Genomic DNA, 25500 nt, shown 5'->3' with positions numbered 1-25500 from the left:
ATGGAAAAACTGAGATGAGTGTTGATTGCCCAAGAAGCGTGCAGACCGGGTATCCGGCTGACTGCACCTCCTTTGTCTCGTGTGGAGTGAGACCCACACCAAGAGGAGTGAAGGACTCAGGACGCGCCAGAGTGATCTTTACATTCCCCTGAGGAGCGGCTGTTGTGGCTGGCACCATGCAGGGGCCCGGAAAGCTAAAGGGCTTGTAGAGGCTGATAATGCACATGTAAATAGAAAGATTTGGAGGATATGTAAACGGGAAAGGTTTGTAAATGTAAATGGATGTATATATATATATATATAAAATTGAACAGGTTGAAGATGTAAATGAAAGACGTTGAAAATGTAAATATATATGGAAAGAAGGAACAGATGTAAAAGAGAGTCAGAAGAAGTAACAGAAATTAGGATTAAAAACGAAAGAGAGAAGGTAATGAATTATACATAAATAGGTGGAAATGTAAAAAAAAGAGGGGGGAGGGGCAGGGAGCAGGTGTAAATGAAAAAAAGGGTGCAAAGGTAAAATAAAGATCGAAAATATGTAAACGTAAATATAAAGCAGGAAACTACAAGGTGTTCCAGATGTGACTCAGTTGTAAACAGAGAGGTGGGGGGGGGGGGGGGGGGGGATATTTACCCATCCAAGACATGTTCGCTCCCAGACGTGCTAAGACGTTTTCATTAGAGGAATTAGTGAAGAGGCGCCTCGCTCTTCCAGAGGTTCAGCTCACTCTTCCAGAGGTTCAGCTCACTCTTCCAGAGGTTCAGCTCACTCTTCCAGAGGTTCAGCTCACTCTTCCAAAGGTTCAGTTCACTCTTCCAGAGGTACAGCTCTCTCTTCCAGAGGTACAGCTCACTCTTCCAGAGGTTCAGCTCACTCTTCCAAAGGTTCAGTTCACTCTTCCAGAGGTACAACTCACTCTTCCAGAGGTTCAGCTCACTCTTCCAAAGGTTCAGCTCACTCTTCCAGAGGTTCAGCTTACTCTACCTGATGTCTCTCTCTACTTGCACTTGACGTTAGAGCGACGGTCTCGCTTCATGCAGGTCTGCGTTCAATCCCCGACCGTCCAAGTGGTTGGGCACTATTCCTTTCCCCCCGTCCCATCCCAAATCCATATCCTCATCCTTTCCTAGTGCTATATAGTCGTAATGACTTAGTGCTCTGTCCTGGTAATTATATTACCTCTTCCAGGGGTCTTTCAATCTTCTGGAAGCGGCTCAAACCTACAGAACACTTGGTACTTAAAAATATAAGACGGATAAAATATTTATTGAAGCTAATTATTTACAGTAAAGTCAATATCAATATGGGATTAAAATTCACTCTTGTGTATTTGTGAAATTTATGTAAAGAATTTACACCAAGTGTTTCTCACTCTCCGGAGTGCTTTGTCAAGGTCTGAGTGTGTGGTATAGGACGAGACTTACATTATACATACATACATACATACATACATACATACATACATACATACATACATACATACATACATACATACATACATACAAACATACATACGTATACATATAACTGACACTTGGGATACAACTAACACTCCAATCAAGCTTAAGAAACAACTGGTGTCTCGCACTTAGTAATCTCAAGTCAAGTGTGGCTGATTACACAAGCACAAGTCACCTGCTGACTCCCTCACAGGACTTACTCTGAGGCTCAGCGTCAGCAAAAATCATATTACTGAAAATTCACAAAATTGGCTGGACATTGAGCCCAGAGAACCGAGATGAATTTGCTGTGCCAACACCAGCCGTCAAGGATCATACTGTCGCATGAGTGCCACACTATGATGAGTGATGAGCATCAACTCAACACAAAAGTATTAACTAATTATTAAGAACAGGTGAATATAAGAAAAGGTGTCTGCACACAAAGAGCTGTTTGTTTGAGATCAAGACCACAAATCATGTCCCCTGCCAGTGGAATCAAATCATATTTGCACTCATAAGGAATACCATTAGAAGGAAAGATTTTTGAAAACATAAAACTAATATTATGAGACATTATATACATTGGGATCGACCCCAGGTATTCCGTAGATAATCAGAGAAGTCCTAATCTTCCTCCTTCTTCCTCCTCCTCTCTCTCTCTCTTTCTCTCTCTTTCCTATCCTATCTCTCTCCCTCTCACCCTGTACTCTTCCTTCACTATACCACCCACAGTTCCAATGGCTTCAGACGCGGCTCGTGTGTCAAAAGGAAGCAATATAATAACGAAGGCAGAGTTCTCATCACAAGATAACAACATTCGCCTGCATCTAAGACTGGAAACATTTTACTTAAGCGAATCGAGACCAACACACAATACAATTATCTTATAATGAAGTAATTACCTATTCAAGACGCTTCCAGACAAGTTTGTCGTGTGACGGCGTTACTCCAGATCAAACAACTTTACATATTTACGGTTTAGAATGTTGTATGAATACATTGTGGATGTTCTGGACCACTACAGTAACACCATGATTATTAACAGTCCTTTACATGAGGTTCAACTTTAACATTTATCCAAAATGTCTCTAACTCTATTTGAAAAAAACTCTATAACTCTATTTGCGCTTAACCCCAAACTCTATTTAGTTTGGGGTTAAGCGCAGCAGTTGACTATGTTCAGTAACATTGCTGAGAGTCTGGCTGATAAATTAATAAATTGTATTTTGCTTTAAAGCGAATTGTATTTTTAATGTTACATTCTGTTACTGAGCTGGCATCTTCACCTTTTTTTGTGGCGTATTGTTATAAAGAACAGTTTAAGAGACTTATGTGCTCCCTGTCTGCTCTCTGTGGCGATTTATTTCAGTTATGTAATTTAGAATAAATATTATTCTCCTCCATGACCAAGCAGGCTAATAATTATGTATATGCATATTATACATCTATAATTATCAATGACTCTAGCACAAGTTTTCTATATATATATTTTTAGTGGTCTTCATTTAAGAAGGAAGTCGAAAAATTGTCTCCAAAGTTCACCTTATTTCAACGACAACGACACACACTCAGAGATGTGTGTCGTTGAACCTCAGAGCTGTTTAAAAGACAGAGGTGAAATGAGTATAAACGTAGCATGAGCAACCAAATATATAAAAAGAAGAATGAGGTTGAGAAGGGTGCTGCTAATAATACAGTTATAGCGCTTTCAGTTTCCCTACTGCTGTACGTTCGTTTGAAGGAATTTGCAGTGTATTGGATATTCTGTCTTGGTCTGTTATTTATTGGATAAGATTGATTGATATGTCGTACTTCACGGATGCCTAATCTTCTATTGTCGTTGTATCTGTCGATCAGGTGATGATCTGCAGGCGATGAGTCACAATAACGTGGTTCAATTATGTTGACCAGACCATACACTAGAAGGTGAAGGGACGACGACGTTTCGGTCCGTCCTGGACCATTCTCAAGTCGATTGATGATCTGGTTGTGGGAAAACACAAATATGTTCTTTGATGGAGTCTTTTTGTTTGTGTATTGTCAGGAGCCTTGTCTGAGATGCTGTTGCCTTGCTTGTACACTGTATTTGTATATGTGGGCTGGGGGCTGAGTTCCCAAGTGGGCCTGTCAAGGCACAGGTGACATTAATCACTTTTAAGGCATTCATTTTTGTGTTGGGAGAGTTCTTAATTTAGCAAGATGTCAGTAGAGGGTATTGTTTTTATTAGTAATATCTTTCAGAACTCTTTCATCCGTTGTGTGAATTTTGGAAAAGAAGTTACGGTAAAATCGATCAACATGTGGGGCAGATTCGGCAATATTGGCAGTTTTCCTGTTATCAAATCTTGGATACATGTATGGGAGTGTCAATTATACTCGCACTAGGAGGAGGTAATTTGGGCTTATTTTCACTGCTGACCTTATAGTGAGGATTGGTATACTTTTCTATGGTATACCCATAGTCTTTGCAATAATTGCAATATAACGAGTTCACATTATTGGTACTCAACTCTGGAACTCTACCAAGTTCCTGGTCAGCCTTCTTCCAACCGCAGCTGAGTGTGAGTGCAAGTTGACGTAGACAACGCTTCCCTTGTACCAGTCATGCCACTCACTGCTAGCATTAAGGAACATTGGAATGTGAATGTTATAAGTGTAGCTTGTAGCACGTAAGCTACTATTCCTATCCTTGACTGTTACAGTTAGAAAATACAGCTAACCTTCATTCTCAATTTGTTGAGTGAAACTTAGCATGACGCTTTGCTGTAATGCTTCCTTAAGCATTAGCGAGCTTTCAGTGTTAAGGGTCTACAAGCGTACGTCATCAAGTACCAAAAGTTCACATCAGGTTTTCGATCAATGTCAAAAACGGACATTATTATTCAATTTTGCCCATATTAAAATTTGGCAAATAGGACAACGAGGGAGTAAACTAAGGTAACATCAACTTGTTTATATTGGAAACCATCATAAGCACTTCTTTAGTCCGTGATTTCAGTGGTTACTAAATTTTCATTCTGAGATGTCAAAAGATGTCAACTGAGATGTCAATAAACTCCATATTATAATTCCAATAATTTCATTTTTGATCTCAAAACACGTCATAAAACAATTTTTGTTCTATTTTGTCCTACTCACTGATGGTATAAAATCCCAAATTAGATGTTTACATATTTATGCATATAGATTAAAACTTTTGTCAAGCAATCAGCCAAAGAAAATATTACTTGTACTTCTTTTAATAAACGAGCAAGTTGTAAATGCATTTCGTTTACAATAATAACTATGAGCGAGGCCGCTTCAGTACGAGCTATGAGTGCGTCATATATATTTCAAATATTATACAAGTGAGTTTACCTTGAGTAAATATTGTTAGTGAAATGTGAGTTGCAATTCCCGTATACTTTATGTTGGTTACCAATCCCCCCCCCCTGATTCCGAAGATAGTAAATATTATATATATATATTCTCGTCGTACGTATTAGCTTCATATGTCTATTTATAGAGCTAGATATATACAGATAATACGTACGATGAGTGTTGCTACTGCAAACTTCCAAAAAGCATAATGGATAACAAAGTTTGAGATCAATTGAACCAATATTCTCAAATTCTTCGTCCAAGAATTCTGGGCAAACACCTCGAAGCAACAATTTTTTGTTAGACAAACAAACACAATCGAAGCAAACATTCTGGGCAAACATTTTTTTCTTAGATACACTGAGAAAAAAAGAAGTATTGTTTCACATTGTATCTGCGTCCTGAGAAATATTCATTATCGGAGTTATATAATTGTCCTATAGAACAGGAGTAATACTCACAGCTTTTGTGTAACACTATTTAATGTCAAGATCACCATAATATATTTGTTTACCATCTAACCAATTTCAAGCATCACAGGTTCTTAGAGAATTGTTAAAACGGAAGATCAGTCACAATCATCGAGAAATTGGTCATTGAACCGAACACGATTTTGAGGAAAAAATTGCCTCAATCAATTATCGCAAAAGCCATGCGCTTCAATCTCGCAAAAAGTGGATTAATAAAGGACGAATTACGATAGGGTGCGATCGTCCTAACTTTATGCAATTTACTGGTGTCTCCTGCAGTTATTGAACGTTGCATTCAGTTTGATCTGCGCATTTGAGGAAAATATATTTAACTGAAACTAGAGTAGTGCCAAGCGTTAGTGAGGAAAAAGACTCAGAAATATATATAAAACCTATTAAAATTTAAAAAAATATATAGTCTAGGAAGAAAAGGAACATAATTGATATATAATACAACATAATTGAACATAATACAAGTGTTTAAGATTATCAAAAAGACTCGATCAAATTAATTCTAATTCTGTTTTTCATTTTACAAAAAAGCAAACAAACAAACAATTAGCAGCTTTGCATGAGATATATTGGAGTGCAGTAGAGTATAAATATCTTAACGTTAACAAACATTTCTAAAATCCGCAACTCATAAGCAAACAATGTAGTTGGAACATGCTAGAATTTTGTTGTTTATAATATTCTGTAATCCCTCGTAATGCTTTTACTAAGGGCCGCTCATGTTTAACAAATTCACAAGCATTCATAGCAAGTTTAATTCAAGCATTTGACAGCGGAAAGCACTGTGGAATTCTGCACCCTGAGCGCGCCATGACCTTTGATACTGCGCCTCAATAAAAAGTTAACTAAAGACATACTAGCAAAGTTAACATGGTATTGGATTTAAATGAAGTTACATTAAAACGTGGTTATTTCGAAGGAGGAAAAAAACCCAACCCAGCGTGTTAGGAGAATTGAAGTGCGAGTGGGGCAACAGAAGCAAGGGAAGTGCTTACTATTTTTGCCTGCAGGACCGACCGCCTGCCTGTTAGCGACGGCTGCATTGTCACCAGTGAAAGCTACACATAAATATGAATGAGTTTAGTTGAATATAAATAGCAACTGCCAAAAGGTTTAACGCAGTTAAATTGGTCTTATGTTCTGTCTTTTTATTGCTATATTCTTCTACTTTTATTTACTCCATCAACATCCCTGCCATGCACTCCATCACCACCCTCCCATACACTCCATCACCACCCTCCCATGCACTCCATCACCACCCTCCCATACACTCCATCACCACCCTCCCATACACTCCATCACCACCCTCCCATACACTCCATCACCACCCTCCCATACACTCCATCACCACCCTCCCATGCACTCCATCACCACCCTCCCATACACTCCATCACCACCCTCCCATGCACTCCATCACCACCCTCCCATACACTCCATCACCACCCTCCCATACACTCCATCACCACCCTCCCATACACTCCATCACCACCCTCCCATACACTCCATCACCACCCTCCCATGCACTCCATCACCACCCTCCCATACACTCCATCACCACCCTCCCATACACTCCATCACCACCCTCCCATACACTCCATCACCACCCTCCCATACACTCCATCACCACCCTCCCATACACTCCATCACCACCCTCCCATGCACTCCATCACCACCCTCCCATACACTCCATCACCACCCTCCCATACACTCCATCACCACCCTCCCATGCACTCCATCACCACCCTCCCATACATTCCATCACCAAACTAATTTGTCCTGTATGGACAAGGTACTATGGAAATATTTTGTGGTGGGTGTTGGGTAGTTGAAAATGTCGTTTGTTGGCATGGGAGAATATCTAACCCTCAGCTGCCTCGTTAATGGTGGGTGAACAGAGGTATTAGATGATAAGGAGTGTGCTCAGCTGTCTCGCCCTGCTCAGCAATTGAACTGCGGTCATGAGGGCTGTGAGAACACTGCTATCGTATGCCGTATAGTGTGGGTTGAAAAGAATGCAATATTTCTCAGTTTTGACAAGAAACAATGCAATATTTCTCAGTATTGACAAGAAACTAATTCTTTGTTGGCAGGGAAGGACAGAACATTTCTGTCCGTTGACCGGAAGGTATAAGGCAACAGTCCGGTGTTAACAGGGAAATATGGACAATGCTATGGTGTTGGCAGAGAAGTTTGCACAAATGTCTTACTTTGACAGAGAAATATGGACAATGGCACCGTGCTGGCAGTCAAGTATAGACAATTTATTGTCCATACTTGACTTGTCACCCTGCTGTCCATACAACAATAAATATTATTTATTTATTACAAACGCTTATGTAATAAATAGTGGGTTACTCGGCTGTGCCCGGGTCTCTCTTCCCTCCCCTCCATTTTCCCAATTACCTCTTCTCTTCCAGCCTCCCCCTCTCTCTCTCTCCTGATCTCTCGCTTTCTGCAACTTTATTCACTCTTACCTCTTCTCCTCCTCTCCTTTTACCCCGACTCCTTTCTTCTCTCCCATTCTCCTCTCTCACCACCTCTACCCCCTCCCCATCCTCTCTCCCCTCTCTCACGTGTTGCTGCTCACCACCCTCTCTCTCCCAATATCTCCCCCCTCATCCTCCCCTCTAACCCTTCTTCTTTCTTTTTCCCTTATATCTCCATTTCTTTTTGATGCCACGGCCAAAAAAAAAGCCGTAATTTGAAAATATAAATAATTGAAATTTGTTTTCCCCAAAACAGCGAGAATTCTTTGGTAGATTAGGAGGGTAGGCAGTTCTCCCAAGGTTTAAAATCGCCATGAAAACTGTTAATTAAAAGTTTCCTCTCCTAACCTAACAGACTAAGCCAGAGGACCCCAAAACAGAAAACGGGACAGTACGTCACTTTCGCGACCCGATTCCATTTTCAATTACGTCATTTTTTTAACCTGAGTTAAAAAAACGACTACGAGCGAAAAGCGACGTAAATTGTAAGAGAACGGGCTGCAGAATGTGACCCTGGCACGCTGTTTACTGTTGTAAACAGTGAAATGTTTACATTTCTGGCAACCCCTGACCATCCTATGTCCATCCCATACCCCACACCATTCCTCCTGCAAAATTGGGTGAGGTTAATCCCACGCAGTTGACTTCCAACCATGCACAGACGGACAGATAAACAGACAGATAAACGGACACACAGACATTCTCTCTTAGAGATATAGATTAGAAACTTATCTTATTTTTATACAACTTGAGGAAAGTTTCTTTGTGTTGGAGGCAACGTTGCAATATTGTTCTCGTCTTGAGCAGCACCTGAGGTATAGTGTGACAGGGTGGGGAGGGTGGTGGCTGGGTGGGGGGGGGGGAGGTGGTGGCTGGGTGGGGGGGGGGGTGGTGGCTGGGTGGGGGAGGTGGTGGCTAGGTGGGGGGGGGGGAGGTGGTGGCTGGGTGGGGGAGGTGGTGGCTGGGTGGGGGATGACCTCGTCCCATAATTGCCATGAAAAGGTTGTGAAGGAAGACTGAAGGAACTGGCCCTGTCGTCATTAGAGAGAAGGAGAGAGAGGAGACATGACAGAAACCTATAAAATACTGATGGGGGACTGACAAAATGTGAAAAAAGTGATGCTTAAAATTAATACAACTAGAACAAACAGCAATGGATGGGCGTTTGTGTATCAGATGAATCATTGGGATGCTAGACTGTTTTAGTTTAACATAGCAGTAGTGGAAAAATAGAATTAATTAAATAAACATACTGTAGAAGCGATGTCCATTCATAATTTCAAAAGTAGATATGTTAGAGGAATAAAGCAGGTATACATGCATTAGATAATCTGCGAAAAGCGTAGCCCATTAGATAAGACTCGAGCCTGAAAGCACAAACAGGTGAATACACACACACACACACACACACACACACACACGCACGCACGCACGCACACACACACGCACGCACACACACACACACGCACACACACACACACGCACACACACACACACACACACACACACACACATATTATTAACCACACAGGTGGTACTCGAACAAGGGGACACAGGTGGAAATTGAGTACCTGAGAAACTGAGCCACAGAGACGTTATATGGAACTTTCTCCGTGTCAGAATAGTTAACAAATGGAATGCATTAGGCAGTGATGTGGTGGAGGCTGACTCCATACAGTTTCAAACATATATATGATAGAGCCCAGTAGGCTCAGAAACCCGTACACCAGTTGATAAACAGCTGTGAGAGCTCTGGCCAAATAGGGGAATATGAACCAAAGCCAAAGTTCAGCCCACGCATGCGCAATCAGGTGAGTACAATCAGGAGAGCACACAATCAGAACAACGAGCTCTAGCTCCATCAGAAACGCGCCCGCCTGCATGCTCCTGATTCCATGGCAATCAGACTTTTGTTACATTTTTAATTCGGGCAAAGCGTCCAGGAATTTCTTAATGTTTGGAGGCTGTAAAAAGGGGAAAATAAAAAAATCTCGCAGCGTTTGTGTTTTTTCGTATCGGGAACTCTTCGGTAAGTGACTTAGAGCTTCAAGTTCCTGCTAACTTTTGGGGTATCTTTTATAACTACACGGAGGAGGGAGGGAGGGAGGGAGGATGTAAGGGTGTAGGAGTGAAAGTAAGGGAGAGAGAGGGTGTGGGAGAGATGATAAGGGAGAAGGGGGAATGAAGGAGAAAGGTAACGAAGATGGGGGTGAGGGAGAGAGAGTGTGTGAAGGTAGGGAAAGGGAACTATCAGGAGAAAGCGCCAATCATTATGACTATATAACGCTTGGCTATATGACTATATATATATATATATATATATATATATATATATATATATATATATATATATATATATATATATATATATATATATATATTTATCCCTTAATTATATAATCACAGTGGTTGCGCAGCGTTCGTTCACTCCGGCCTGAATAATAATCTTTTTATTTAATGACCACTTGAGCTGTGATGGTTGGTATAGTGCACCTCGCGGTGTTCTTCACCTCATGATGACTTGTGCCTCTTCACTTCTCTTGTTGGTGCTCTGGGCTGCACTGACTCTTAACTAACAACGTTATTATCGACACTTAATTACCCTCTTATTAATTAATAAGGGGGTAATTAATTAATAATTAAGTATTAATTAATACTCCTTAATTAATTACCCCCGAATGTGAGTCGGATCCACGTGAACCTCGAGTGAATAAATTTGTCGAACTGTCATGTTTTATTTATTGATTTATTAAAATCAATAAATTTTATTGATTTTATTTATTTACTGATTTATTAAAACTGTTTTTTTATTTTTATTTATTCTTTTGTTTAGTTTTCCTTTGTTACGCGAAATATATTTTTTTGTATAAAACTGGATCCATTGCCTTGTGTAGTTTGCATTAATCCTCGTATTTTATACTATTTGTTTTATGTTTTTCACTAATCCATATCAATTTATTTAGGATATTGTCCTTTTAGGCAGCTAACATTGTTATTATTAAAATATATATTCCATGTTCCTGTTGTCGATGTTAGCGTCAAAAAGTTCGACTCAATCTCCGTTGCAATTGTCTCGACACCTCTGGCAATATTTTCCTCTCAGGAGTCTGGAATTGATATGAGAATTATTTGTGACTTAAGTAGTTATGGTAAGAAAGAAGTATGCTCCTTCTGAAGGCTGCGTAGCACTGTAAGGTAAGGGAGTGATGACTCTATGCCAGACTTACGACACAGTGTGAGGTACAGTGTCGTAGAATGTTTAATATTTCCCAAATATCACTCAGGATATCAGAATGACATAATTCTGGAGATATCAATCGAATCAGATTCACGGAAGATTTGTATCGAGAGGAACATGACTTAAAGGAACGAAGGGAAATTTTGTAAAAAACTTACTTTTATTTTTTTGATATCATATGGTATTATTGTCAATTTCCTTAACACGTCCTAAGTGGTTCAAGTTCTTGTTTATCATAAAAGCTTAGTATTTAAACTCTCCAATTTACGTTCGGAATATTTAAATTACCAATGATTAGCATCTTTATAATATATAATTGATATATTTTAATCAAACCACGTAACTATTTTTAGGTTATTTTGTGTTTACAAAATTCTGAACATTTCATTTTTTTATCATTTAAGTAAATTCACAGTTTCATATGTATTTTGAATTATCTTAGTGGCGTATAAGTGGTATACTTATACCATCTAATTATACACTCTCTTTCTCTAAATACTCTCAATATATTCTCTAAATACTCTCTATATACTCTCTAAATACTCTCTATATACTCTCTAAATACTCTCTATATACTCTCTAAATACTCTCTATATACTCTCTAAATACTTTCTGTATATCATTATCTTTCTATATAAACATTATCTTCTGTTGACAGATCTTTATATAATAGTCAGAATAGACCTAAGTCTATTATACCTATGATGTCAGGATTTCCTGCAGTCAAATACACATGGAATTCGTTTTTCTATCATTATAATGGTTTTGACAGCTGCCAAGAGAACATGAAAAGTTTCAGCTTATTGAGTATGGAACAGGTTAAGCTGGTCCTCGTCCCCTGCTTGAAGTTTAAATGTAATTTCATCGAGACCTCATGTAAGTGACAAGTGGCCCTTGGGAGTTGCCACTCTATTTCCTTGACTTGACCTGAGGGAGAAAAGTGGAGGAGGAGGAGGAGGAGGAGGAGGAGGAGGAGGAGGAGGAGGAGGAGGAGGAGGAGGAGGAGGAGGAGGGAATGATTGGGGAGGGAGAGAGTGGGGAGAGAATGATTGGGGAGGGAGAGAGTGGGGAGAGAATGATTGGGGAGGGAGAGAGTGGGGAGAGAATGATTGGGGAGGGAGAGAGTGGGGAGAGAATGATTGGGGAGGGAGACAGTGGAGACGGAGAGAGCGAGGAGATAAGGAGAAAGAGTGCGTGATAGTACAAGATGGAGCGATAATGTATTTATAAATTGAGAGAGAGAGAGAGAGAGAGAGAGAGAGAGAGAGAGAGAGAGAGAGAGAGAGAGAGAGAGAGAGAGAGAGAGAGAGAGAGAGAGAGAGGCAGATTGATGTTAATTAAGAAAGATGGAGAGACGTGAGGGAAAAGTGTGAAGCAGTTAGAGTGAGTGAGTGAGAAACAGTGAAGAAGAACGTAGGGTAAATGAGAAACAGTGAAGAATATCTGTCCATGAAGAGGTAGGGCCAAGGCGTCAGTAAGCATCAGAGTGAACAACCAACTTACACTCTCCTCTCAGAGTGAATAATGAACCCTTTATCACCTCTGAGTAAGAAGACCCATACGCAAGATTCACCAAGGTGTCCTTACCCAGTTATTTGGGATTTGGTTCACCCACTTCTCGACAGAGGGCATTGCTACTTTCCACTTGACGAATCAGAGTGCAGGTAACACTGCTCCTCTTTTCGTTCAGCGAATCACGTGGCCGGCTTAGCTGGACAACTGACCAATTAGATACCTTTTATATCAGCTGATGAATGTCAACACAATGAGTTCACATATACACCTAGAGGCTTATTTTTACACTTACATCCGGTTCTCGGTGTAACCGGTATATAGATATTTTGTTAGCCCTAAAATATGTTCAGTAAAGTATATTTGCCGGTTAGCCAGTAAACTTATGTGTATGCCTTATATCTCTCTCCCGTTGTTGAAATATTGTTAGGCAGAGAAAGTATCGCGTTGAGAGAATAGTGGTCGTGTGTCTGAATATGAAATATACACCGGGATGTATACTCCCCATGTATAAGTGTATATAAAATACACTTGCTAGTGTATATAAAATACACTTGGTAAATGAGCTACTACCACGGCCTAAATAACCATAGTGAATTTTATAGGCCTTAAGCTCATCCCGAAACAAAACTAAATGGAATTGTTGGTGATGTAATATAGGGTTATCTAGAGGCTTCAAGAGAAGATAAGGGAAGTGAAGACAAGAGAAGACAAAGGAAAGTACATATGTGCAATGTTCAGTTATTTACCCATTTCCTGTGCAACTTTGATGAACAAAAGTGAACCCCACTGAGTGGTCATTAGTTAAGTTAGCCTAGAAAAGTTAAAACTATAAAATATATTATTTATAAACAAATCACATATTAGAAAGTATTAATTTTAAATTATATTTTAATAAATAAATTAACTTAGTCAATCATTCTATAACTTTATTCATAAATGTTTGTACCTTTATAACTTACTTCCGTTACGAAATAAAGTAAATTCCTAATTATTAAAGGAAACTACTTTAATAAGTTATAACATTTATTATAACTATATATTATATAAAAAAATGCCACTGCTGATTGCACGACATATATAAACTCAATTAAAATAAAAAGTTAATGTTACAGAAAATGTTACAGTTGTAATGACATTAATAGATACAGTATAAGAGAAAGCACACTCTCTTGTAATAAAGTGTTCTTCAATAATCTATGTTATAGATTACTATAACATTAAAATTTATAATAATGTACCTTTACCAGTGATATATAACTTATCCTAAATTTTTGTATGATCTTTAAATTGAATAACAATGTTCCATCAAGGAGACATGTTTGGTAAATAAATAAATATGTTAAGATATATAGTATTAGGAAGATAAAATAAACTTATAAAATAGACCATAAACTTCCATAGAGTACCCAGCTAGCCCATATATTTCCTATATGATCATTAGATTTTACGTTAAATTAACAAAAATATAGATTGAATAATTCCAGGAAAGTGTTTGACCCATTACAATCTGTATTTCAATATCCATAATGGACTATATGAAGTTAAGTAAGGATTTTGTCCTTATTACTTAATACTTTATATTTACGCATTTCTTCTGTATAATTATTTCAAATTAAATACAGTACAGTGATATGAGAAACATATCAAAAGTTGGGTTATATTTTTTCTTACTTAGAATTCATTTACTTAGTCTTCAGTATTTAATTTGAAACTAATAATTTCATTTGTTGGCCTATAAGATCTGAAATAATTAAAACAAATGTTTTTGAGGGAAGTGCATTTAGCAGCAAATCATAAAGTAATACAAACACATTTTGTTTATAACAGTGCCTTGAATTTCCAATAGTATTTAGCAGATCATATTTGGCAGATTCTATTTTCTTAACAGATTTTCTCGTAATATCATGCTGTCATATTGCTTATTTGTTTTCTTTTACAAGATACATATTTAATGCAAGTTAGACACACACACACACACACACACACACACACACACACACACACACACACACACACACACACACACACACACACACACCAGGGATTTATAATTTACATTAAACAGACGAAGAGTCATTCCAGGTACCAACCGAGCTAGCAATCATTAGCTTCTATGAGACTGAGTTTACAGCTTCTATGAGACTGAGTTTACAGCTTCTATGAGACTGAGTTTACCAATGCTTGTTTACTTAATAAAAAATCTTAATCTAAAAAAATCTTAATAAAAAAATCTATGCACGTGTACCTACATGTGTACTATATATTATGTACACCACCATGTCACATAAACACTTCCTGGATGACCTTGAGTCATATTTTAAAGTTTGTCTAAAATCTTTGTACAACCCGTAATGCATTGTGTGCAATGTTGCTATTTTTTAAAATCTGGTACAATTCACAATCATTTGTTTTGGAGTTAACTATTATTTTGAAAGTAACTTGAAGAGAATCACTACAACTTAATTCATCAATAAGCAGTATATTTGGGTCTCATTCATCAACTACAGATTTAATTAAATCTAGGATATCAACACTTCTGGAGGCTGGCTTCTAAAACATTTGAAAAACTGCAGTTCTCAACAAGTTAATGACCCAACATTATCCATAATTCGTGGAGTGTGTCATTTATCCATAGTTGGTAGAGCGTGAATTTTATCAAGCGTGAGTAATCGACTTGAGAATGGTCCATGACGGACCGAAACGTCGTCGTCCCTTCACCTTCGAGTGTGTGGTCTGGTCAACAAGAGTGAGTAGAGTGAACTTTATCCAGAGTGAGAAAGAATTAAATTCATCGCAAGTGAGTAAAGAATGATATTTATCCAGAAAGCGTAGTGTGTGATTTTTATCCAAAATTTAGTAGAGTGACCTTCGTCCAGAGTAAAGATTAAATTTTATCCAAAATTACGCAAGTGTGACCTGTATCCAGAACGAGAGAGACCTTTATCCAGAACTGGTAGAGAATGACCTTTATCCAGAGCTGGTAGAGAGTGACCTCTGAGGCTGGGAAATAAAAATCCCAGATTATAAATTCAACTCACTGCATATTTCTGATATTTCATAATATATTTTGTATCTATTTGGAGTGATTCAGCGGGCAGCCATTAAATCATGCCCATGATTGCATTGTTATGCTAATTGCAATTTTTATATGAATATGGATTCGATAGTTAACAATTTTGGTGGGTTTTTAATGTGGACTTCATACAGGATTTGGCACAATATAATTTCACCCAAATTTTTATATATGTCTTAACTCGCTATTGTGAAGAGTTTACCAAGGTTTACTCCAGCCTACATCTAACGAATGATTTAGTTTTCCTTGTGAACTTGAACCGCTAAGTCTAAAAAAAACTTGTTAAATTTGATGCCTGAATTTATTTTAAACATTTAAATAAATACTCACAGAATTTACAGCTTTTAAATATTTACAGCATTTACATTTTAACAGACGATCGAGTTGCATCATCAGTTGCAGCCTTGACAACATCGTTATTCACGCTTGCTTCGTTAACTGATTGGCCCGGGCAGTGGAGGTCAGAGGTCACAGAGGATTGGGAGAGTCTTCAGATTTTCAGTTAAGAGGAACTGACCCGTTGAACTGTGGTGCTGACAAGTAGGTCTTTTTCCCTTCACTTTCTCTCTCGTGTAACACCCAAGTATACCTTCTAACACCCAAGTATACCTTCTAACACCCAAGTATACCTTCTAACATCCAAGTATTCCTTCTAACACCCAGGTATACCTTCTAACACCCAGGTATACCTTCTAACACCCAAGTATACCTTCTAACACCCAAGTATACCTTCTAACACCCAAGTATACCTTCTAACACCCAGGTATACCTTCTAACACCCAAGTATACCGTCTAACACCTCAGCAGTATACCATATAGTCTTGCTGTGTCACCTGAATGCCACATAACTGTGGTAATTACTCTTCTACACGGCGTTCGTGTGTGTGTACCATCTACCGTGTGCACAGTGTCTTTGATTTACCTGTGCAACCCTTATATTTTGTGCACAGTTTCTATGGTTTACCTGTGCATCCGTGACGTTATGTCTAGCGTCTTTGGCTTACCTGTGCACCACCTGCCTTTTGCACAGTGACTAAATGGTTTACCCTTTACCACCGCAACCATAACTACAACCACCACTATCTCAACCACCACTACCACCACCACTACCACTACCACAACCACTACCACCACCACCACCATCACCAACTCTCCCACACACAAAACATGCAAAGGTAATCTTTCCAGCCAATTTAGGTCAAATTTAGAAGCAGGAGATAAGAGGCCAGATGAAGCTGGTCAACAGCCTCTTGTAGCCCTACCAATTTCGGAGCAACCATCACCGAGGTCTTATGGAGGCTGAGGAAGGTTAGGTGGGACGCTGAGGAAAGACAGATTGGAAGCTGAGGACGGTCTAGTGGAGAAGGCTGAGAAAAGTTGGGTCAGAGGATGAGGAATGTCTGGTGGGTGACCCAGGATTTTTGATGGCAGCTGAGCAAGGTTTAGTGGGAGCTGAGCAAGGCCTGGTGGGAGCTGAGCCAGGTCTGGTGGCAGCTGAGCAAGGCCTGGTGAGAGCTGAGCAAGGCCTGGTGGGAGCTGAGCAAGGCCTGGTAGCAGCTGAGCAAGGCCTGGTGGCAGCTGAGCAAGGTCTGGTGGCAGCTGAGCAAGGCCTGGTGGGAGCTGAGCAAGGCCTGGTGGCAGCTGAGCAAGGTCTGGTGGCAGCTGAGCAAGCCTGGTGGCAGCTGAGCAAGGTCTGGTGGCAGCTGAGCAAGGTCTGGTAGCAGCTGAGCAAGGTCTGGTGGCAGCTGAGCAAGGTCTGGTGGCAGCTGAGTGCCACACACTAGATGAAATGAGCATCGCATCAGTCAACTGTAATCTCCTCCACTTATCCTTAAGTAATACTTTTCTTCGCTAGACTGAAGAAAAGTTTATGTTAAGAAAATACCCGCGTGCCTGTCACTGCACCTCCAACTAGTTCAGTAATTACGTGGCTTGCCAATCACCATTCTTGCACTCTGACATTGTCACTAAACCATTCTTGGCATAGCATCAACTCGCCCCTCTCATGTAGAGAGTTGTAAGCTCCTCATCTCATTACATCAGTTCTGCTCGGCACTGTGCCAACAGCGACGGAAAATACTGTGCAGAGAGTGGCTGCGCTCAGGGCTAATCGCCACTAAACCTTCATTGCAGTGTTCCAGTTACGTCAATCAATCCCAGACAGAGCGACAGATACCACGCCGTTGGCAAGACTGGATGTGACGTTGGTCATTGTCTGCTCTCTCTCTCTCTCTCTCTCTCTCTCTCTCTCTCTCTCTCTCTCTCCCTACCCAACCACTTGGGCTAGACGGTAGAGCGACGGTCTCGCTTCATGCAGATCGGCGTTCAATCCCCGACCGTCCAAGTGGTTGGGGCACCATTCCTTACCCCCGTCCCATCCCAAATCCTTATCCTGACCCCTTCCCAGTGCTATATAGTTGTAATGGCTTGGCGCTTTTCCTTGATAATTCCTTCCTTCCCCTCTCTCCCCCCCCTCTCTCTCTCTCTCTCTCTCTCTCTCTCTCTCTCTCTCTCTCTCTCTCTCTCTCTCTCTCTCTCTCTCTCTCTCTCTCTCTGTCTCTAGTTCCAGCAACACATTAAGCATCGTTTCGTAGACACAGGCGCCGCCTAATTCACTTATAAATGGCAACACCCTCCAGTCAACACCTTGTCTCCAGACACATTACTCAGTCGCTAGACAAATTACTCGGTCTCCAGGCACATTACTCTGTCCTCAGATTAATTATACATCATTAGGATATATTGGACAGGCACCAGAAGCACCAGTTAGTCCCAAGGCCTACCAGTCCGTTCATAGTTATATGAGTCATATACCACTCAGTTCACAGTCACGCACTATACCCGACCCTCGAGACTCACCAGCCTGTCCTCAGACTCACCAGTCAGTCCTCAGACTCACCAGTCAGTCCTCAGACTCACCAGTCTGTCCTCAGACTCACCAGTCTGTCCTCAGACTCACCAGTCTGTCCTCAGACTCACCAGTCTGTCCTCAGACTCACCAGTCTGTCCTCAGACTCACCAGTCTGTCCTCAGACTCACCAGTCTGTCCTCAGACTCACCAGTCTGTCCTCAGACTCACCAGTCTGTCACAGCCACACCAGTTCTTCCTCAGACAATCATACTGAAAGCAAATAATCATCGTCTGTTGGCCTCAGAACCGTCTGTTTCTGTTTGCGATACAGCGTCTGTTAAAAAAGATCCCAGAGAGTATAATGCTCAGGATTCCTCTCCACTCAGACCAGCTTTCTCTGAAGATCACAGTGAATGCCACTGAGATGAACTAGAAAGCAATATTTATTTGATTTAACAATGGTTCAATGTCTTCCATCAATGAAGCAAGACTCGATAGTTGCGTTTGATCATTAATCCTCACATATAATATTTTGCCAGAGGCCAGCCAGCCACACAAGTCACAGATGTATTTAAGAGGTGGATACAAAACAGGACTGCTCACAAACAACTCAATTTCCTCAACAAAGGGGGGGATTACTAACTAACAAGGTAGGGACAATGGAAGGCAGCCAGATGGGGAGACTCATTGCTGGACGGATATAACTAGACAGGTATTGACAGGTATTGTATATAGATCTGAAGAAGGTGAGTGATGGATTCTAATAGTTTCAGAGGGACAATCGCGGGAAATAATCCAATATATAACCTTTCAGTTTTTATTCGTCTTATATTTATATTATATATTATTACTTATATTCGTATTATATTTATTCAGTTTATTTTATTTATTTATTTATTTTATTTATTATTTATATTTTTTATTAGTTATTTTATTATTTTATTGAAAATACGCTCTGAAGTTCCTGAAGGAGTGTAATGATAAATTAGCTAGAGGGAGAGGGGGGACTCTAGAGGCTATAGAGTGACCAATATCCTGCTCTATTGCTTCAGAGTAGCGGTCCAGGAGAGGAGTGCTCTCAGCGATCGCGCTTACTCGCTCTTCTTCTTCCCTGGGGTTATAGCGATTTATTTTTCCACGGTGTTTATACACTATAGTCTACGTCCTCGGTTCGCAATCGAGGAGCCCGGGTTCGATCCCTGGGCGTGACAGAGGCGGTTGGGTGCATAATAAATATATATATTTTATATATATATATATATATATATATATATATATATATATATATATATATATATATATATATATATATATATATATATTTTTAATTTGTGAGGGTACCACCTCTGGTGCCAATGTGGGGACCCATAGCCTCGGAGAAGAAAATAAAAAGTATTCAGAGGAGACCTTGTGGTTTCTCACTGAACACTAATATATATATATATATATATATATATATATGTCGTACCTAATAGCCAGAACGCACTTCTCAGCCTACTATTCAAGGCCCGATTTGCCTAATAAGGCAAGTTTTCATGAATTAATGTTTTTTCGTCTACCTAACCTACCTAACCTAACCTAACCTAGCTTTTTTTGGCTACTTAACCTAACCTTACCTATAAATATAGGTTAGGTTAGGTTAGGTAGGGTTGGTTAGGTTCGGTCATATATCAACGTTAATTTTAACTCCAATAAAAAAAAATTGACCTCATACATAGAGAAAAGGGTTGCTTTATCATTTCATAAGAAAAAAAATATAGTAAATATATTAATTCAGGAAAACTTGGCTTATTAGGCAAATTGGGCCTTGAATAGTAGGCTGAGAAGTGAGTTCTGGCTACTAGGTACGACATATATATATATATATATATATATATATATATATATATATATATATATATATATATATATATATATATATATATATATATATATATATATATATGCGTGTGTGTGTGTTTCAACAAAATTACACATCACCAAACACGACATACAACATCAACATGTGGCCATGCTGGAACTACATAGCAATCAGTGAGGGACGAGGAGAAGAACAATGCTGGAGTCTAATCACAATAGCAGCGTCCGCCCGTCTCTGGTCCACACCAGCACCACAACACAGGATAACCCAGCGCAGCCGAGACGACACAACCAGTTGTTGTAGAATGACCTTGTTAGTGGTGTTGTTAACGGGACGGTGGAAGGGTACAGCACCACGGTACAAACACTCTCCAGAGGATACCACGCATGGAACCATAATTTAACCGCTGCTCTGAAATATTGTCTCATTAACGTCCCCTTGAGTTAATGAATACTCACAACTGGATACGTTACAATTATTTTATGACTATAAATAATGGTCTACTGCTTGTATGATCTCAAGTGTAGCGTGGTTGCAGGTGTGGTGTGGCTCAGGTGTGGTGTGGCTCAGGTGTGGTGTGGGTGTGGTGTGGCTCGGGTGTGGTGTGGCAACATGTGTCATGCTGCTTCAAGTATGGCAGCAGGAGAGGTCTCTCTACGTCTTTCTGCCTTTCCTTTAGAGTGGCAGAGGTAACCTGTGATTTGGTGAGGGAAAAAAAACATTGAGTCCATTTCTCTTGTTTACCTTAATCTTGGACAGTAATTCACATAATTCTTTCAATTATTAATAATCTAACCATGGAGATAATTTTTTTGATTTACTGGAAACTAGTTGTTGCCCAAATGTTGTTGTTCCCCCCCAAAAAAAAATATCAATTACTTTTCTAAAATAAATCAATCCTCATTTCCGTTCAAATAAGTTATTACTTATGAGTCAGTTATGCTTTAATAGGGATTTTGTTTATCCATAGTGAATTTTTCCTTTCGTGATTAAGTAAACCCGTGAAATAGTTGATGTGTTTCAACTCTCTTTGATGTGTCTCTTAATTCCCTTTTGCATTCACCCGATTAATTTTGTTAACTAATGCAAATATTTTAAGAATTAGTTGAATTACTGGTTCTGATTTTGTAAGTAAACAGAGCTAATCTTGTGGTAAAGAGTGTACATATTTTAGAAGGTATTGATGGCTCTTCTTGTTTAATTATAATTAAAAAAAAATCATCAAAGCCTTTCAATGTGTATTTTAACCAATTGAGTTACGTAAAGAAATATCACATTTCTGGTTTAGGCCGCGAGTGTGTGTAGCCTGACGACACGTTTTGGGCAATATCTGTGCGTATGTGCTCTCTCACCTGGAAACCTACATGCTGTACTTATATATATATATATATATATATATATATATATATATATATATATATATATATATATATATATATATATGTATATATATATATATATATATATATATATATATATATATATATATATATATATATATATATATATATATATATATATATATAAAACTGAAAACTCCACACCCAGAAGGATTCGAACCCAGACACCTAGGAGCACTATGCAACATGGCGTACCCGGTACCTTAACCACTCGACCAACCGTGACTGTACAAAAGTAATTGGTAGCCGAGGCTGTATCCCCAACGACCCGACAGCTCTTGGTGGTAAGCACTTGGGCATAGTTACGTGGCCCCGCAAAGTGAGGTGATTCGATGAAATAACTGTGCCCAAGCTTACCACCGACTGCTGTTTCAACCCATTTTCGAGGGCACAGACAAAGAGAAAATGATTCTGGGATTAAATACTTCATTATTCGACAATCTTTATCTTCTAATGTGTAGGGAAATGTTATCATGAGGTTATCTTGAGATGATTTTGGGGCTTAGTGTCCCTGCGGCCCGGTCCTCGAACAGGCCTCCACTCCCAGGAGGCAGCCCGTGATAGCTGACTAACTCCCAGGTACCTATTTACTGCTAGGTAACAGGTGCATCAAGGTGAAAGAAACTCTGCCCATTGTTTCTCGCCGGCGCCCGGGATCGAACCCTGGACCACAGGATCACTCGTCCAGTGTTCTGTCCGCTCAGCCACCGGCTCCCCAATACAGCGTAGTGTATAATCCCAAACCCAATGTCTTCTCCTTATGTATTCGTTCATAATGTTTTGAAATACGAAAATGTCCGTTTCACTTTTTCCAGTGTGGACACTTATCCATGTAATATTGATATTTATTCAATATATTTAGAAGCAGGGATTCTCTATTACACGTGTAATTAAACACAATAGTATTATAAACATTCGTAATTTTTCCTTCTACGTGGAGACCTTCCACCATCTTGAAGGGTAAAGTCTCCTTAATCGTAGAGAGTGAAAGACTAGGCTGAGGTGATGGATGCTAAACCCCATCTGTTAGTCGTCTCCTGGATCTGCTATCTGCAGGATCCATCAAGTGCTATCCACGTCCTCCATGGATGGGCTATCAATCAACTGAATGCTCGAACACGAATTTATTCTAATGTTGATTTCTGGTACCAGCTTCCGAATGCACACGGCCTCCGGTATTCAGAGCCTCCAACGATCGCATGAGGTTTTCGTATACTTGAGTCCGTGTTCATTCGGGAGCTGGCACCAGTAATCAACATTCAAGTGAATTCGACTTCGAACATAGAGTTGCGTGATGGCCCAAATGTGATCCAGAGGGAAGACAGAAGACCCGGAAGAGAAGGAGCCACATACACTGTATACTCACCTAGTTGTGCGTGACGAGGGGGTTGAGCTCTGGTTCTTTGGTCCCGCCTCTCAACCGTCAATCAACTGGTGTACAGATTCCTGAGCCTACTGGTCTCTATCATATCTGCATTTGAAGCTGTGTATGGAGTCAGCCTCCACCACATTACTGCTTAATGCAGTCCATTTGTTAACTTCTCTGACACTGAAAAAACTCCTTCTGTAAAAGGAGTGTGGTGTAAGTGGCTTGTGGATATTCCTTGTTAATTATAATGAGTCAGGCTTCACAATACCGAGGAATTTACATTGGTAACCCGTAGCAGCAAGCAGGACCACAAGACTTGCTCGGATCTTCAGTAATGATAACAAAATAGAAGTAACGGACAGATAGCGCACGTAAATTTACCACTTGCAAATCAATCGTACAAGAAAATTGCAAATATTCTCATTACAGCAATTAAATTCCACAAATCAGCCATGACCGGATATCACACGTTAATAATCCTACAAGTGAATTTCAACTGATGCAGAACCAAACTCTAACTCTAAATGTTGAGTGAAAAGCAGCCTGGGATTTGCGACTTGTATCAGGAAATATTAGGTGCATTTCTCGCTCATTTACAATTTCATATCCTCTGAAACCCCCATTAATGGAATCCATTGGTTCGATAGTCATTGAGACTTCTCGATAGTTCACTCTGCAACTCCACCGTCCACCTATATACATCACTCGACCAGATTCAAACTTTATCACTGTTACTAAAAAGTGGTATACAAGGTCCCTAGAGTTTATCAACCTTTTAGTTTCTTCTATAGTTCTCTGGCGCAGCTGCATCTATAGACGACGTACAGCTTTTGGATCCTGTTGTCCTGCTACCTTCTCTCTTGGTCTCAAAGTCTCTACTAGTGTTACTTGATATTTTCTCCTTTCCCCGACACAAGTTGTTGATCAGTCCAACTCAAAGGCCCCATGTGTCTTGATCCTCATGGTCAATACTCCACGCTTCTTCCAGGTCATTTCTGGATTCTGCTCTCCCGATTCTGCTTTAAGCCTTTCACACTCTTAAGGCCTCGTCAGAGTTTACTGCTGAGTGCCAATCACTTGTAAAAACTCTTCTAAAGTCGACGACCTGAACGGGCTCTTCTTGTCGATAACTCCAACCTTAGTGATAGGGTCCCACTCAATATCAACTTTTTTTTAGACCCAACAGGCTATAGTGTGAATAATATTATGACGGCGCATGATGTGAGCAACTCAGTAAATGGAGATAATAACACTCTACACCTAGTCTTGTGAAGCGTTTGGGCACTACTGTGACCGTCATGATGAAATGGGATGATAGTGTGTGCTTACTGTGTGACTGTTATATTCCTACGTTGTGTCTACTATGCAGTCTAAGCCTAGTGCATGTCTACTTTGTACCATCGGGGAGCCTACAGTAGGCCTACTTGCTCAGAAACTCGCCAAGGCATCTTCCAAAACATTGTGTTTACAGAGCAGTGTGTTAACTGAACAAACACTACAAGCGTATAATTTTACAAAATGTAAACAAATAATGTATTCTTCAGTGCACTTGGGACCACGTACCTGAAACATATAGTCAGTATTACCCGTATATGATATATATATTTCATTCACCTGGACGCTATAGGAGCCTTGAACACCAGAGAGATAAAAAATATTTCTGCTGGTTGATCAGATTTTGTCACAAGTCTTTGTTCTCGCTGCCAACTGTTACTGGGCTTCACTCTGGCTGCCAGCTACTGGTAGGCTTCACTGTGGCTGCCAACTACTGGTGGGCTTCACTCTGGCTGCCAACTACTGGTAGGCTTCACTCTGGCTGCCAACTACTGGTAGGCAAACGTAGACTTCACGAACACCAACGGAACAGATTCCATTTCAGTATTATAAATGAGTAAATGTTGCGGAATTTGGTGAGCGAAATCAATCAAATTCCTGCTTGATCTGCAAAGTGCATTAATCAATAGAACTCTGCTATTATAACTCAATTATTCAAACCAAGTGCGTCTCGAAAATGGAGTTATAACAATTTTAAATGAATCAGAAATGAAACTGGTATTATTCTGCACGACAGAAAGACCAAAATTCAGTTATCAGCGATGAATTCTGCTCGGAACAGTCAGCAATGGTAAATTGGCGCCAGGCAGAGGAAAAATGAGATATTCCTTTATAGCGAGAAAACGAGTAAAACTTTCAAAGAACTCACCTTCAATTTAGGAAGCCAAGCTAAAAATAACGTGTCCCCAATTTAAATTGAACTGCAAAACAAATTTACTGTATTAACAGATGAAACCAACACACACAGGTCATGAATAACTTGCAAGATACATTCAAGGATTTTGGAAAACTAACAATGTACGCAATTCCAAGGAAGACGAAAAAACAAGAGGGACTGTAAAATATGATAAATATTTAACAATCC

At 39.7% G+C, this 25500-nt stretch overlaps 1 protein-coding gene across 1 annotated transcript; it reads left to right on the top strand.

Annotated features, from left to right (window-relative positions):
- Positions 1–648: 648 nt before the first annotated feature.
- On the top strand, positions 649–1134 carry LOC138367253 (nitric oxide synthase-like). The gene has a single exon (XM_069328664.1). The coding sequence runs from the start codon at positions 649–651 to the stop codon at positions 1132–1134; it is 486 nt and encodes a 161-aa protein (XP_069184765.1).
- The last annotated feature ends 24366 nt before the right edge of the window (positions 1135–25500 follow it).

Source organism: Procambarus clarkii, chromosome 21 (assembly GCF_040958095.1).
Source record: "Procambarus clarkii isolate CNS0578487 chromosome 21, FALCON_Pclarkii_2.0, whole genome shotgun sequence".
Taxonomy (NCBI): domain Eukaryota; kingdom Metazoa; phylum Arthropoda; class Malacostraca; order Decapoda; family Cambaridae; genus Procambarus; species Procambarus clarkii.
The sequence above is the reverse complement of the archived record's forward strand: the minus strand, read 5'-3'. Positions and strand labels throughout refer to the sequence as shown.